General features: G+C 36.1%; 1 protein-coding gene across 10 annotated transcripts in view; it reads right to left on the bottom strand.

Moving 5' to 3' along the window:
* Nucleotides 1-1463: 1463 nt before the first annotated feature.
* The window catches only part of HNRNPC (heterogeneous nuclear ribonucleoprotein C), a 50989-nt gene continuing 35421 nt past the window's right edge, over nt 1464-17031 (bottom strand). For 8 of the 10 annotated variants that reach the window (XM_033107959.1, XM_033107964.1, XM_033107955.1 and 5 more), the window contains 4 exons: nt 2746-2906; nt 2114-2227; nt 1714-1874; nt 1464-1614 (listed from right to left, as the gene is read on the bottom strand). In XM_033107959.1, coding sequence (XP_032963850.1) covers nt 1531-1614; nt 1714-1874; nt 2114-2227; nt 2746-2906 — 520 coding nt within the window. In that variant the 3' untranslated portion in view covers nt 1464-1530. The remainder of the gene's footprint in view (nt 1615-1713; nt 1875-2113; nt 2228-2745; nt 2907-17031) is intronic. The other 2 variants (XM_033107963.1, XM_033107965.1) reach the window with 1 other exon arrangement.

Genomic DNA, 17031 nt, shown 5'->3' on the forward strand with positions numbered 1-17031 from the left:
TACTGCCAGCTATTAAACAACTATCCAGGGAATTCAAGGTTTGTGTGAATAACAGCCAAACCATGATTTCTGTCCTGCTCTACTAAAAACAAAACTAAAGTATAAATCATAAATAAATTGGACCTTTCAGGACGAGGCAAGTCATCCCAAATCTGAAAGCTGTGTAATAAATCTGTCCTTAGAATTTGGGTGCTAATAACTAGTACCATGCCTAAAAATCACTGCAATTAATCAAGTTGGGAGCAGTGGTGGTACAAAAATTAGTTGATATGTATGGATTGACCTGAAGGTAACATAAATACATAACCTTCACTATGTTCTCAATTACCTAGGAAAGCAGACTATAGAAAACCAGAAAACAAAACTTTTCTCTTTTCAGTAACACTGAGGCACAGACTCAGAATCCAGAAGGTAACTAGAGCTATAAATAGCAATTTTAAGGACAAAATGAAAGAATACAGGTTTCATTCTCCAGTTGTTTCAATTTTCATAAAATCTTGACATGTCTGAGCCTCTTCTATTTAAGGATGAATTTAGCACACAATGAAAATCTCAAAAAATGGGTGCCAACTGGACCACAAAGCATTGATAAAAGGGCTTAATGTATTTCCCAAATTTTTAAATTAGAACATAAAAGCCATTTTTCAAGACTCTACTCCACATCAGTTACTTGTCTCCTTAATGCAACACCCACCCCCAATGAAATATAATTTGACTAGTGTATTGTATGTTGGTATGCATAATGATTATGACTGAAAGAAAAATGTATCTAGTACGTTCTAGAGGTTTTGTAGAAGCCGCTGTGAAACAAAGAATTTGAAATAAACACTTAAAAAATACAAAAATAAAAAACCAGGTTTTTCCTTCAAATTCCTGGTTTAATAAGGACGTGTTTATTTTGAGAAAAAAGGTCCCAAACATCAGGCTGTTCACAAAAATAACCCACAATATCAACTTTAGAAAACAAATCTTAAGACTATTACACTAATTATTTTCCTAGAGGATGCATTTGACATGCCAACTCTCGTTCACAAAAATACATTGTTACATTTGTGTTGAACAGCCCCACACAGCACGCTCATGTGGGGTATAACACACATACCTCTAACTCAAAGCTGCTCTCAGGTGCTACTCAACTAATGAGACTGCCTTTGCAGGTAGGGAAGCAACTAACTACTGAACTCATGTATGAATGGAAAGAACTGTACTCCCTGCATAACAACAGATTATTTTGGAGACAGTTGATAAAAACCATACATCCTTTTTATTGTTAAGTCATAAAGAGGTATCAAAATTAAAAGCAAAAATTACAGGATAAGACTTAACATAACTACTGGGAGCATCAAAGGAAGTGAGAATGGGACTAGGCGCAGGGCAGTATGAATGAATGAACGTGGGAAGGGCAAGGATGGGGTAACAGTGAGCATGTGCTGAAGATACTAGGGGAGAGGATCTGGTGAAAATTTTGATCTTAGACAAGCGCCTAGGTAAAGAAATAATGGGACAAGATTTCTAAACCCCACTATGTGCTTAAGAGTCATCCTCGCCATTGGCGCTGTCTCTGTCATCCTCTCCTTCCTCAGCCTCTTTTTCATCATCCTTGATCAACTCCAGCTGTGAGAAACAGACACAAACAGGATGGAGTTAGAGGCACTCCATGTGTCCCTGCTCCCCCCTCCACCACCTCTTTCTCTCCTTTCCCGGGGTTTTCACCTGGTCATCCCCCCGATCTTCATTATCATCATCATCCAGTAGGTCCCCCTCCTCAGCAGAGTCATCTGCACCCCCCTCAGACTCCATCTTCACATTAGTCTCATCTTTCTTCAGGGAGCTGCTGCTCTGCTCCTCTTCTGACTTATCATTCTTCATCTCTACTGGGGATGAGAAGGACAAGTCTGTCTAGGGGCACGTCATGTCCACGGGACGTAGACAATCCCCTCTAACACTCAGAAGTGCAGCACGAGTCTAAATCCTCCCACAAGGTGCCCTTCCCAATTCAGACTCCCCAAGGCTCATAATCAATTGCTTTATATCCCACTGTTCCAACCAGTATTTTCAACTATCTTAGGTAACTAACCCAACTCTACACAAAACAAGCAGCAGACCCATTTACCTCCTTGTTTGCTCTGTTCCTTTTCAATTTTTTCCAGGCTTTCCAGTAGAGAATCCACTTTTTGTTTTATCTGGGTCAATTCCTTCTTAATGGTCTGAAGGTCATCTCCTTTCACTTTTAATATAAACAAAACCCTAGATGAGAATCAAATGTACCAGAAGCTACCAGTTATCAAACACATTCCCACTAGACTATACACCGTAGGCAACAGGAGCTGCCTGGGGGGAAATGGGGACAGTATCAGACTGTCCCAATAAAGGGGACCTTCAATCTTTTTGTTGGTAGCTGAAAACTGCAGCTCATGTGCCTACTCCCTTAGCAGTAGATTCTGACTTTTATAGGCCTGATAAAGACCTCGATTCCTTTTTAAAGTATTTTCTGTAGTTTTACTGGCTTCCATATTTCATAAATTGAACAGGTGTCTCTACTCTCTAAAGTCTGATAACTTTATTCAAATTACTGAGGATAGAAGGCAGTCACGAGTTGGTCCCTCGATCACTATCTTCTCCTTTCATTATTTTGATTATGCAAAGGCATTTGTACAAAAACGGAACATAATTAACTCCATTAATTCCCCTATTTTGACACACAAGAAATAGCAGAATCACAAAGCTGTTAATAGTAATACATACACTTTCCAGACTTGGAAGAAGATCCTCGCTGTCCACTCTTAGAATTGAAGCCACTTTTGCCCCTCCGTGAGGTGTTTCCTGAGACACGCTGGCGTTTGGAGGGCACTACAGCCCGAGCAATAGGAGGAGGAGGAGGAACACGTGCTGGGTAACTGTACATCCTATCGGGGAAATGGAAAACAGGATTCCTTTACCACTAAACCTAAGTCAGCAAGATCCAAACAATGACCTTACAAAATAATAAATTAATGTCCACTGTCTCTCAATCATTTCTTTTTTACTAATTTCATCCAAAAGGCCAGTAAAAACTTTTCTTTTAACACCATAGGTACTTTTCTTTAAGGAAATAGTACATACATATACACAAATATATCCAATGATATTACTGGTTGGCCTTAAAAGGTTCCTCTGTACTACGGCAGTAATTAATAAAGCATTTTTAAATAATGAATGGCCTTTATCTTGACTTTATTCTTTTCATATATATGCTACAATAAACAATTTATATAAACCAAACATAGTACTCTCAAAAAAGGATTGCATTTAACTGGGTCTGCAAACAGAGGTACGTATTTATTTTTAGCTAAATCCCTGATCTTTTTCACCCACAGAAACATACAAAATCATCACTACTAATGATACTAGGTTGAACCACATAAACTCACCAACATGAACCATTTTGGGCCTACAAAAACAACCATTTCATATGTGTTAGCTGGGTGTAAAATACCACTACCAATTCTAACAACATTTAAGCATAAGCTCCACTCAGAGCTCCAACAGGGCAGAGAATATTGTCTATCTTGTTCACGATTCACTGCTGTGTAAACTCACTGCCCAGCACACATTTAGCTCTCAAAAATCACTGGTTGCTCAACTGCCACTTCCACTGGGTAAGTATCCCAGTGATTACTAAAGAGACACCAAAGTGATGGCATTCTCTGAAAATTCAAAATAACAAAACTTCTTACACGGACATCAGTTCTAGAAAGTCTCTTGGCAGCAGCCTAAGATAAGTCACACCAGCAAGGGGAAAAAAAACTTACAATTCTACCTCTGCACCTTTGTAGCAACTAACTTAACTCCAAGGCCCAGGTATTCTTCTATTAAAAAACCCGCCAACTACTGCTCTAACTTCAAAGGATTTAAGGAACAAATGGAATGTATTACACATTGAAATTTTATAATTCATATATAATGTGAAGTTGAGTCTCCTTCTTATATATCTTGTTAATGGCTAATCTTCTATATAACATTATCCCCAACCCTCCTGACAGTGAAAACAGATTTTACAGGCTTTCAGAAAAATTCTTCTACTCAACCCAACTTAACCAAAACTGTTTCCATCCTATTTTAACAAGATCATATCTTGTCTTTTCCTACTATGACAGCAACATTTTCCTTTCTTTCCTAAGAGCATAGATACACTGCTAAACAAGTGGGGGAATGACTTACTAGTCTTCACTTAGCAGTTGTTAGTCATTGACCACTCACCACCTTCCGTCTTAAAACACAGAAATTGATTTGCCATGATTTGCCAAAGAATCAACAATGTGGTAACAGTAAAGTGCTCATATTATGTTCTTGTTTTAAGTAAGCCACAATAAGGAACACTTTTAAGTTTGAGTCCAGGAAATAATTTTCCTAAGTATAATGATTCAGATACTAAAAAATATCAGCATTCAGAAACTACTCTCCTTTGTTCATGATGATACATCTCAAATAATTTCTGGAGTAAATGAAAAATGAGTTATCCGTATCTTTGGGCATGAAACAGCTCATGCCCCAACAGAGATCTAACTTACCTCCCAACCCACTCGCTCTCACTGGCACCAATATCCAAATCAATGAGCTAGTCCTTCCAGGTTTCCTGTGTTTCATGGCACTGGAATTTCCTTTTGAACCCTACTATTTAATTTGACACTGGTAAACAGCCATGATTAAAATGAGGCAAGAAATGCAGTTTGTTTTGAATCTGTGCAATGACCCCACAAACATAAATGGGAGTCAAATGCTACAGTTCTTGGAAAAAAAATATATTCAAAAAGATCAACTGGTAATCCTAAAGGGCTCTTAGTGCCATAGAACTTAACTGCTGCTCAAGCAAAAATGGACTCTGAAAAAACTCACAAAGATCCCTTCAAAGAAGTTTTAAGTTGACCTTTCCTTGAAAAATGTTCAAGCGCATGGTTGTTACGAGAAAAAGCACATCTATTGTGGTAACTCTTAAGGGATAGCAAATAGGAAACTCAGTATGACAGCTTCAAGAACCAGCTACTGTGTTTCCCTGAAAATAAAGACCTAGCCAGATAATCAGCTCTAACGCATCTTTTGAAGCAAAAATTTATATAAGACCAGTCTTATTTTACTACAAGACCTGGTATAACAAAATATAAAACAAAACATAAGGGCCGGCCCGGTGGCTCAGGCGGTTAGAGTTCCATGCTCCTAACTCCAAAGGCTGCCAGTTCGACTCCCACATGGGCCAGTGGGCTCTCCAACCACAAGGTTGTCAGTTCAACTCCTCAAGTCCTGGAAGGGATGGTGGGCTCCGCCCCCTGCAACTAAGATTGAACACAGCACCTTGAGCTGAGCTGCCTCCCGGATGGCTCAGTTGGTTGGAGCGCATCCTCTCAACCACAAAGGTTGCTGGTTTTGACTCCGGCAAGGGATGGTGGGCTGCGCCCCCTGCAACTAGCAACGGCAACTGGACCTGGAGCTGAGCTGCACCCTCCACAACTAAGACTAAAAGGACAACAACTTGACTTGGAAAAAAAGTCCTGAAAGTACACACTGTTCCCCAATAAAGTCCTGTTCCCCTTCCCCAATAAAAATCTTTAAAAAAAAACACAAAATATCAAATTTAAAACAAACAAAAAACAAACAAAAAAAACCATAATACCGATAAACTGATGAAGCCCAAGTCATTAAAAGTCTTCATGAAAATTTCATTATCACCAAAGGAACAAATACTTAAGACTAAAAGAATTATGACTGCACCCTAAATCAGAAAACTGGACACTAAGTGTTGATAATAAAATCTAGTCAGAATAAAGGTAATTAAAATACCATTAAAAAGAACACCATTTTGAAGAAATTAAAACATTTCTGAACACACATTAGCTAATTGTCTCAACAGATAAGACACAGGACCTCTATTAATCTCCAAACTAAATCATAAGCATCACAAGGCATTTATTAAAAATAAAGGTTTTCAAAGGCAAGCTTCTTAAATGATTAGATGCAACACAATGAACTTTGTTGGGTCTCAAAAATCTCGAGTACTAATAATCACTACCAAAGTAAAAACAATTAGAATACATTAGGAAAAATATGTATTCTTCTGAATTCATTTATTTAATGTACAATAGATGTTCCCTGTCTTAAAATTTTGGATATATTAAAAATAATTTTAAGCATATTATCAAATAGGTAATTCAGGAAACAGACTAGTTGTCAGATATTGTTGCCCACAAAAAGTAAACAGCACAACGTGAAATAACTTGTAGGTGAGAGCAATCTAGTAAGATTACTTCCCCCCGTATAATTTTATCAAATTCAGCTTACATATGCAATTCCATTATAATTTCATTAAAGTGTTAGGAGGTATCATCTTGTTTCCCTTCGTTCTTTTTTATCTACAATGGAAAATTTTCAAGATGAATTTTATTCCAGCTTGCCTTTGATTTTCCTCGAAAAGGAGCTTATTTTCCAGGCTGATATTTGAGCTTTAGAATGTCTGAAATCCCTGAAATTGCTAAAATTCTGTGAATGTACTCATTCACAAAAAGTTAAAAAGCACCGATCCAGAAACAAAAGGAATATACCATTCTATTTGAGCTAATCAGGACCAAATCTAGAATATTATGTGCTCATTTCTGAGTAACATGCTTTATATTTAGAAGGGTGCAGAGAAAAACTAGTACAAACCCATGTTACACAAACTGATTTTAAGATAAACAAGATCCCAATGAATAAATCAGTAAAATGTAGTTTGTGAGACATATACACAGAGAACCATGGAAAATAATGACACAATTGTAAAAAATATGAATTTTAAGAGCCAAAAGAGCAAGTCTTTCCCATCCAGCTCCATTCATTAGTAATTAAATAAACCCCCAAATGAAGACAGAGCCCTGCCCCAAATTCTGTAGCCACCAGGACTACCTGTAGATGAAACCAGCGTACTAACAATTCACTAGAGTTTAAATTAAACCAAAGCACTGAGTGAAGATCTGCGACTATAACTGTTTTATAAAAGTTTGGTCCCTGCCAGTGTGCTCCAACGTGTGACAATCTACAACTTCAACTATAGGTTTCCTAACATTATCACCCAGAACAAACCTTCAGAACACACACCTATGTAACATTCTTCTGTATTTTGCAGAAAAGGACTTTGTCTATCTTTAGCCTTGTGTGGATTGAAGCTAAGCAGTTATATTGCATGAGCAGAGTATCAGCTAATGATATTCATAAATGCCAGAATTTTTATAACTGTTCAAGAACTAAGTCCTTCAATACCTGGTATGTTTGAACAATATAAAATGTATTTCTGGATATGTCTTTCTTGGTCTTTATAAAAAAGACTTCTGTAAAACCATATTTGGATGATTTAGATAACCATTTTCCAATCTTTTTTGAAACTACCAAAACATTTTCATTTTCCATTGAACTATATAGGTGGTACAACCCCTCAGTAGACTTTTAACATCTTGTCATCTCTTTTAATGTGGTAATTAACACAATGAAATTATCTTAAATGCATTAAGGATAATGCAAAATTCATTTTAACATATAAAAAGTTATTAAAAGGCCCAAAATTTTAGAGTTCACCCTAATGTAATTTTTATAGTATATATTTCGTTAAATTTCAAATCTTTATTTTACAAGTAACTATTGCCTTTGCTTTAATTATGTAAGAAAAAAACGTGCCAAATGACAATGTAACATGTTGAATTCATATTTACATCAAAATATAAATATGAAACTCATCAAAAAAATGCCACAAAACCCCCATTTTCATGATGTAGTTGGAATTCTTGTTTTGGTGCTTAAAAATAAATCATCTGGCTTAATTTGTATAAATTGTGTTTGTCTCTAAATGTTATTTGGGGGTACTCCTTCACAAACATGCTGCCATGGTGAATCTGGGGGAAGCCAAACTGGATACAACTGTTAATTTACGCTTGTTTTGCTAATGTAATTTATGGAGAATGCCAATTCCCAAGGTAAATCTGCATACTCGCACTTTAGGGTCCTTAATTTTCTTCCTGTTGCCTTTATCCAATGGTCCATTAAGGCTACAGATTATCTGTATGACAGTTAAAATTAAAAACAGCAAGCACTGCTCTTTTTTATTACTTATTAAATGATAAAGGGAACTAAATAAACCAGCATGATGTTCAGGATCATTCAATATACATGGGCACGCAAACTATTAAATTGTAAAGAAAAAACAACTTTGCAACTAAAAAAAAAATATGGAAACAGATTACTACCCTTGGTAGCTTTAAGAACCTTTCCCAAGAACAAAGATTAAAGGTGAGGAACACCACATGCATTTCTTAAAAGAGCAGGAATCAATAGCTCCTGTATGTAGAACCAAAGGTGCCAATTACCAATAAGTTCTGCAATCTCCTTTCAGCAAGAATTGTTGGTATTAGTACTGAGAGGTTATTTTTGCAAATTCAAAGACACATTGGGTTGAAAATTTATTTTTACAACAGCTTTCCAAGAAAGGAAAAAAAAAATTAAATGATAGATTCATTCGAGAGCTATGTTAACAAGAAACAAACTTCCAATTGTTTCACTGGCGACAATTTGAAAATTCACCCCCAAACTTTCTAAAACAAAAAATAATCTAGGTGGTAATATGTAAGGTGCTTTAAGTCCTAGATCACTCCTTTCAGAAAGGGAACTGGATCCAAGACTATGTCAAGAAGCATAATTTTTAATTCCTGGCTTTGTTTCTGTTCATAAAGCTTTCCATTCAGGTGATAATCTCTTCTAAACTCCTCAATTTCCAAAGATGTATAACATCAGAATGTTCTCAACATACATCCTCCAAAATGTCAACTTTGGATCTTCTCTGAAGATAATGTCTTAAACTGTTACTGTGGACCAATTTGTATTTAAAAGAAAAATCATAAAAGAGTATTTATGAAGAATATACATTAAGAACATGTAATACTATTCATTCCTATAGTCTCATATGTTCATCAAGCCAGGTCAGAAGCGTCCACTTCTCTCGTTTCACTTACAATAAAATTTTTTTTAAGGTGCTGAGAAAACAGATTTGTAGTTGCCAGGGGACAGGGTGGAGGAAGAAGCTGACTTCAACAAAGGAACTTCTTGATGAATTTTTGGGAGATACGGAACTATTTGTATCTTAATTGTACGGGTAGGTACATGGCTATGCATGTCAAAATAGTTCACCAAAAGCATAAATCTTATTGTATGGAGAAAAGTTTTCTATACTGTCTCCAATTTCTCTTTCCATTCTCTTCTCTTGAATCTCCCTGTAAAGTGTCTACCCCCACCATTACCAAACCCACCCCTGCCAAAGCCACCAATGTTCTCCATGTTGCTAAATCAAGTTCAGACATTTCTAAACTTTCATTTATTACTTAAACTACAAAGGCTTGTCAATCCATCCCTCTACTCTTTTGACATATATTCACACAGCTTCCAGGACACTTCATACTTCTGGTTTTCTGCCAATTTTTTTCTCTGTGGCATCTCAATCATCTCTGCCCATTCCTCCCCTCCCCATTCTTTAAAAGTTGTCGAGCTACAGGAATCTATTTTTATCTCCACTCATCTAGTATCAGGATTTGATGACCTAAGAGCAGAAACAACCGCCTACTTAACATCTCTCAAAGTAGATGTCTAATAAGAAGCTTAAATTAGCATGTCCACAATGATTCACCCTAGTTCCTCTTATGTCCCTTATCAGTGTCTGTAAATTCCAAATCTCTAATTGTCCAGATCAAAACTTTGGTGACTTCTTTGATTCCTCTCTTAGGCTTCACATTGATCTGAAAGCAAATCTGTCTCCAATTAACTTCAAAATTCAACCGCTTCTCACCACTCCCGCTTCCCTGGTCCTCCCACAAACGATTTACCCATCTGGATAATTTCATCAACCACTTTTCTATTCTCAGAGTAAGTAACCTTGTTAAAATACAATTAAGATCCTCACTCCTATGCTCAAAAATCTTCAATGGTTTCCCATCTCATTCGGAGCAAAAGCTAAAGATACACAATGCCTTAATATGCTCTGTATGTGTTCAACCCATCCATCTATTCTTACGTCATTTTTCACTATAGTACCCCTTGTATATACAACAATTCCTCATAATAAGATCTTAACAAATATTTGTTGAGAAAATAAATGACTTTCCTAAACTGGCTTTTAGGAAAGAATTTATCACAAATCACATGACCAACAACAGATAACAACCAAACCTGTCCTTATAGCTGGAAAACCAGGAGGTCTAGTCTGCCTTTTTTCTAGTGTAAAGACTAGTGGGAGTTTTACCTTAAGAAAATTAGACAAAAGTTAGTTGAATAATGTATCACAAAATTGAACTGTTTATCAAGTACTTATTACAAAATAAAAACTAGATCTTGCACCTATAACAGATGTGATGACACTATCACAAGTCATGCTTACTGTGAGGAAATCACAAACACAAATTTCCATAGGTGAATTTCTCTTATATTTTTGTACCCTAGTAATCTATTCCCCTCACTAAACTCCACTAATCTCACAATAATAATACAATGATCATTGTAAATTTATAAAGGTCCTGAAAAAAAGTTTATTTGCCTGAAAAATTAAATTCTATTCGGTAGACTTTATTTTTGTGTTCCTTGGATTAGTTATTAAAAGTGTTTTAACAAAATAAAATCTTATCCTATTTATCAAAAGCATACCTTCTCTTTCCCTGAAAAACAACATTAGTTTCCTGGATAAGTCTTTGAATATTCCTTGCCATCTTTGTTCTAAACTGCTGGGTTCTCTAATTTCGTGCCTGAAGAGCATTCATTACAATTCTCATACTGAACATTATTCAAAATTCATTCACCCCATTAAGACTGACTTTGCCGTATTCTAGACCTGCACGTCCAACTGAGTCACTAGCTACATGTGACTAAATTGCATTGAAAATTCAGTTTCTCAGTTGCACTAGTAGCCACATTTCAAGTGCTAAACAGTCAAACGTGGGTAATTTCTACCATATTCACATTGTAGATATAGAATATTTACATCATTACAGAAAGTTCTTTTGGACAGCATTATTCTAGTTTGATGTTTCCACAGATACCTATCTACTGCCTATATATAATTTTCAAAGAAAGCCTAGAATTCTGTACTTTTTCAGTCTATAACAAAACCATAATCCTCATAAATCAGCCAAATGTTCTTAGTATAAACTGATAAATTACACATCTACGATCACAAAGCAGAATGGTGAAACTATAAAAAACTGAGACCAGTAATAAAACTTTAAAACTGTCCATATAAGATACCGTATCCAGAGACATGTCTAGAATATGTGAATAAGCCTTACACCTCAATGACAAAAAAACAACCTAATATAAAAATGGGCAAAGGACCTGAATATATTTCTCCAAAGATAAACAAATAGCCAATGGGCACATGGAATGTTCAACATCATACTTTTAAGAAAATGTAAATCAAAAATGACATCATAAAATTACTAATCCTCTAACTAGAATGGCTTAAATAAAAAAGATAATAAAAAAAATACTGGCAAGGATGTGGAGTGATTGGAACCTTCATACGTGTATGATGGGAATGCAAAAGTGGTATCGCTGCACTGGAAGACAGTCTGGCAGTTCCTGAAGGCCTAACACAGAATTATTGTGAGACCTCACAGCTCTACTCCGAGGCACATACTAAGAGAAATGAACACATATGCCCATGCAAAAACGTATATACAAATAAATGTTCACAGCAGGATTATTCAAAAGGTGGAAACATCTCAAATGTCAAATAACAGATGAATAACAAAATGTGGTTAATATCCACTCTATGGGACATAATTCAGCAGTAAAAAGGAATGAAGCACTAATACACAGTACAACATGGATGAACTGTGAAATATTATTCTAAGCGGAAGAAATCAGTTACAAAAGACACGGACTGTGTGATTCTACTGATATGAAATGTCCAGAATAGGCAAACCTACAGATAGAAAGTGGATTTGTGGTTGCTGGGCCTGGGGAAAAAACAGGGAATGACTGCTAATAAGGTGTTTATTTTGGGGGTGATGGAATGTTCTAAGGTTAGATCATGAGCATGACTGTACAACTCTGAATATAAAAAATTAAACTGTATACTTTATAATGAATTTTATAGTATGTGTATTATATCTCAATAAAACTAAGTTTTAAAAAGGGATGAGAGAATGTCCTCTTAAAACAGCAGAGGCTACCTTTTGGACTAGATAATACAACCAGTATACGACTTAATTCAAAGTCATATGGCAGGTTCTCTCATCCAGGTTCAAATGCTCATTTATTATATACCCCTCAAAAACTCTCAAACTATTCAACTAGAGTCCAAAAAACAGCCCTAAGTAAAATAAAGATTATTGCCAAAAGTTAAACTCCAATAAATATCAAGTTCATGTTGAAAGTGTATTTTTACTAATCTGTGTCCTCATCTAAAATCCTCCTGGTAACTATAACATGATCAGATTCCCACAAGAAAGATACAACCAACAGAGTGACTCTGGGCAAATACAACATTTCCTTATATATCTAAAATGTCACTTTAGGTGATACCTAAAAAGGTATCTCTTAGCTTTTCCGAGTAGCCAAGAACCCTCTTGTACTCTGAATCACATGCCCTTCCAAGCAGGTAGTCTCACCCAATTCTCCAAAATATAAGTATTTCATGTACTGTCCCTTCGTACACATACATACATACATACATACATACATACACATCCACACCCATCTCTTAGGTCCAGAGCTACGCAAGAATATTAGAAAAATGGAAAAAAAGAAGGGAGGCAAGATGACAGCTCCTCTAGCCGCCCTCGAGGCATAAGTTTCGACGCACTGCTTCTGGTATTGAAGATCCCTGCCTTTCCATTGGATGGCACTTGACAGCAGCATTCACGGTATTTTGTGATCACAATGGAAAGGCTCACACATCGCTTCTGGTACAGAACTTTCTGCCAAATAAAAAATTATGGTGTGTCCTCATCTACCTTATTCACCGGATCTGAAACAGTTTGACTTCTGGTTCTTCTCCCAAGTCAAAATAACCATGAAAGGTAAACGTTTTGAATCAATTCAGGACATCGAGGCAGGCACAACAGCGCAAACATACAAAGAGGACTTTCAGAACTGCCTCAGAAAGAGACAAGAACGGGATACGTGTGTTAAAAAAAGAGGGGTGGGTATTTTGAGAGGGATTAACGGCAATGTGTCTTTTATTGTAATAAATTTTAATTTAAACATTCACCATTTTTGATCACCCCTCGTACTTCTCTCCCCACAAAGCACCTACTTTCATAACTTTAAGCCAATAAATCACAACAAGACCAGCCTGCCTTACCCCTCCATTCTAACATTTACAGTGGTAACTACTTACATCTTTTTGTCCCTCCATTTTCTTTTCTAGCCATTGGGTTGTTTCTAAGATATTCTGCATACAGGACACAACTCCTTAATATGCCATACAAAGCCCTTTACAACCAACATTCTTTTTAATTGCAGCTGGCTGTTTCCCCAAATACACCAGAGATATTCACAACATGGAATCTTGATTAGAGCTGCACCTTCACCCTACCTGCCTAAAAACCTCCTACTTATTATGAAGGAAAATTCAAATACAGCCCTTTGTGAAACCAAATGGGGCTCTTCAAATCTTAACTGGGGAGCAAAGGGCAACACAATTCATCTTTTTGTAAGATAATCCTGTACAATGCAGGGCCAATAAGAGCCCCTGTTAATTCTAATCATGGTTTGCTGGCATATTTACTTAATGTACTACCTATTAATTATACAGCTTTCTAATGATCAATAATTTCAAAAGCAAATGAATGAAAATCAAGGTGGAAAAAATTTGAAATAAATTACAGAAATAAGTTTAAGAGCTTGAAATCACTGCAAAGTATTTCAAAAGAACTGCTCACACAAATAAAGTCCTCTTGAAAGAACTCCTCCAGCAACAATTTTCCTAGAAGCAACAAGATTCTCAACAGGACACAAACGGAAGTGGATCTTTGTCAGGAGCTTACAGGTTTATCAGACTTTCATTGTTGACAAATAATGTTTTGCATATAAAGATGACTTACACAATATGCCCTAGTTTTCTACAGACTCCATGAATATTCATCCTAAAAGAAAAAGCTGCTATGGGGCTTATTTTCCTACCAGAAAAAAAATGTGTTATAAAGAATCTTTTGGTAATTATAAACTATCTCTGACAGAGTTTACAGCATATTAGAAACAGTTGACAGTGCATCAGTGTCAGATATTAATGGTAGTTTCACGTCAACAATTTATATTAAACTTATCTAAGAACTTCCACACCTACAATATTAGCAATGGGCTTAAAAATTGGAATAAAAATTCTGTAAGAACAAGATGGCAATAGCAAAAACTTGCACTAAAAAGTCTTTCAAACTAAGGTAATCTTTAATGACTGCAGTTGGACAGTTCTTAAACTCCCAACCAATGAAAATCAATAACCTTACTGCAGTGGAGGCAGCAGCATTAAGGTCACAGAATCCAATCCTTTATTGTCTCTTTCTCAGAATAAGGCGTATGAAAACATAAGACTCATCAAATATATGGTGATGGAAAGAGAACTGACTCTGGGTGATGAACACACAATGTGATATATATAGAGGATGTATTATAGAATTGTACACCTGAAATCTATTAACTTTACTAATAACTGTCAGTCCAATAAACTTTAATTAAAAAAAAGACTCAGTTGTTTTTATCATGATTATCCTCCAGTTTTAGAGTACTTACAATCTCTAGGATTTGATCGCTTAACACCCATGAACACCCAAGCAAAGATACAAACCACTATAATTCTCCTAACAAAACATCGATATCACTTGTTTCCAGATATTTAAAATGTTTCCCCTTACAAAACACAGTGTCTACATTTCTAAAGTTTTATCAAGTCACGCTAACCAATGTCACCCCAATAAATTTAATAAAAAATATATATTTTAAAAGTCAGGGCTGGCCCAGTGGCTCAGGAGTTTGGAGCTCCGTGCTCCTAACTCCGAAGGCTGCCGGTTCGATTCCCACATGGGCCAGTGGGCTCTCAACCACAAGGTTTCCAGTTCAACTCGAGTCCCGCAAGGGATGGTGAGCAGCGCCCCCTTGCAACTAAGATTGAACACAGCACCTTGAGCTGAGCTGCTGCTGACCTCCCGAATGGTTCAGTTGGTTGAAGCATGTCCTCTCAACCACAAGGTTGCTGGTTGGACTCCCACAAGGGATGGTGGGTTGCGACCCCTGCAACTAGCAACGGCAACTGGACCTGGAGCTGAGCTGTGCCCTCCACAACTAAGACTGAAAGGACAACAAACTTGACTTGGGAAAAAAAAAAAGTCCTGGAAGTTCACACTGTTCCCCAATAAAGTCCTGTTCCCTTTCCCCAACAACAACAACAAAAAGAAACTACAGAATCTGGAAAAAAGGAAAAAAAAAAAGTCAGGCTAATCGTGTCTAAAATGAATAATACCATTATGGAAAGGAAGGTGGATTAAAAAAAACAGGGGTGGGGAGAAAACAAAAACAGAACCTGAATAATGCATCAAGCCTTCTATAACCGAATTACCTACCCATAAACAGGAAATATAGGTGGCAGAAGAATGTGCTACCAAAATACAAATACAACCTGGGAAATAAAGTCTGCAAACTGATGAGATTAAGGAATTCTATTATTTTAAGTATAAATGCTACTGTGGTTATGTTTATAAAAGCAGTCTGTATCTTCTACTGACATACTAGTCGTGTGTGTGTGTGTGTGTGTGTGTGTGTGTGAATTGAAATGTTCCATAATACAGAGTTTTTTAAAAAGTTGAAATAACTATTAAGAAGGACATCTAGAAAACAAACACCAACCATCCTTCATTTCACTATGCATTAGAGTTTGGAAAACTTGACACACATAAATAAATAAAGAACTAGTTAAGCTAGGGAAATTATTTCCTGGGGTGAGGGGTGGAAGAGTACCCACAAGTCCCTTCATTTTTATATTTAATATAGTGTCAACAAAATAATGCAGTAGTAACAATGTATGTCAATATTAACAGGGTTAATAAAATACTAATTGAAAAGTGTAATTTTAAGTAACATTAGAATATAAGAATCAGTGGAGTTTGATAATAAATAGGGATCTTCATGCTCTAAAAAAGATTCGGAATTCTTGATTACAAACAGTTATAATAATATTTTGGGGTCATTTATAATGAAACTTCCTACGTTTTATGTTTCGGTCTGTAAAACTATTATTTCCATTTTAGGGGTAAGAAAACTGAGATTACATATATGACTTTCGGTCATGACCTTCTTTGCTAAGTGACAAGTCTTTGGATTCCTCAATTGTTCTTTTCTCTGCTCCTTATCAGCTGCCTCCTCTACGATAGCAATCGATATTAGGTTGGTGCAAAAGTAATTTTAAGTTTAAAACGTTAAAATAAATTGCAAAAACCCCAACTACTTTTGCACCAACCTAATAGTAGACCTCAAGATCCCCAAAGGCTGGATAATAAAGAAATGATCTAAAGAAATGCCAAATCTGTATTGAAACATTTAGGATGTGATTTCATGTTCTTAAGGGCATGACTAAAGTGACTTAAGTAAACACTGCTTTAACTCCCATTTACATAGGAAACCCAGTTTTTAGCACACCACAGAGCCAATTTCCCATCTTGTTTTAATAAAGAATACAACATCGTTGATTTAGGATCACTATGTTACTAACTAAGATAATAACAAAAATCTTAACCTTGCAAATAAAGTACCTCCAGAATGACTTCTAAAAAGAAACCATTACCATTTTCCTTAGTAGCTTTTCCATTCTTGACTCTAAACCTGTTCACTTCCCTACACATCTCAGTACTATACTTGAATCAACTCTTTACCAGCTACTATGTACTTGCACCATTTAGTTTTCAGCAGTCTTTTTCTATTTGCTGAGATTAGAATGAAGAGGAAAGACACTACTTTTCATTGACATTCTATAATATTAAACAATACGGAGAATAACTAAAG

This window comes from Rhinolophus ferrumequinum, chromosome 6 (assembly GCF_004115265.2).
Source record: "Rhinolophus ferrumequinum isolate MPI-CBG mRhiFer1 chromosome 6, mRhiFer1_v1.p, whole genome shotgun sequence".
In the NCBI taxonomy this organism is placed as follows: Eukaryota; Metazoa; Chordata; class Mammalia; order Chiroptera; family Rhinolophidae; genus Rhinolophus; species Rhinolophus ferrumequinum.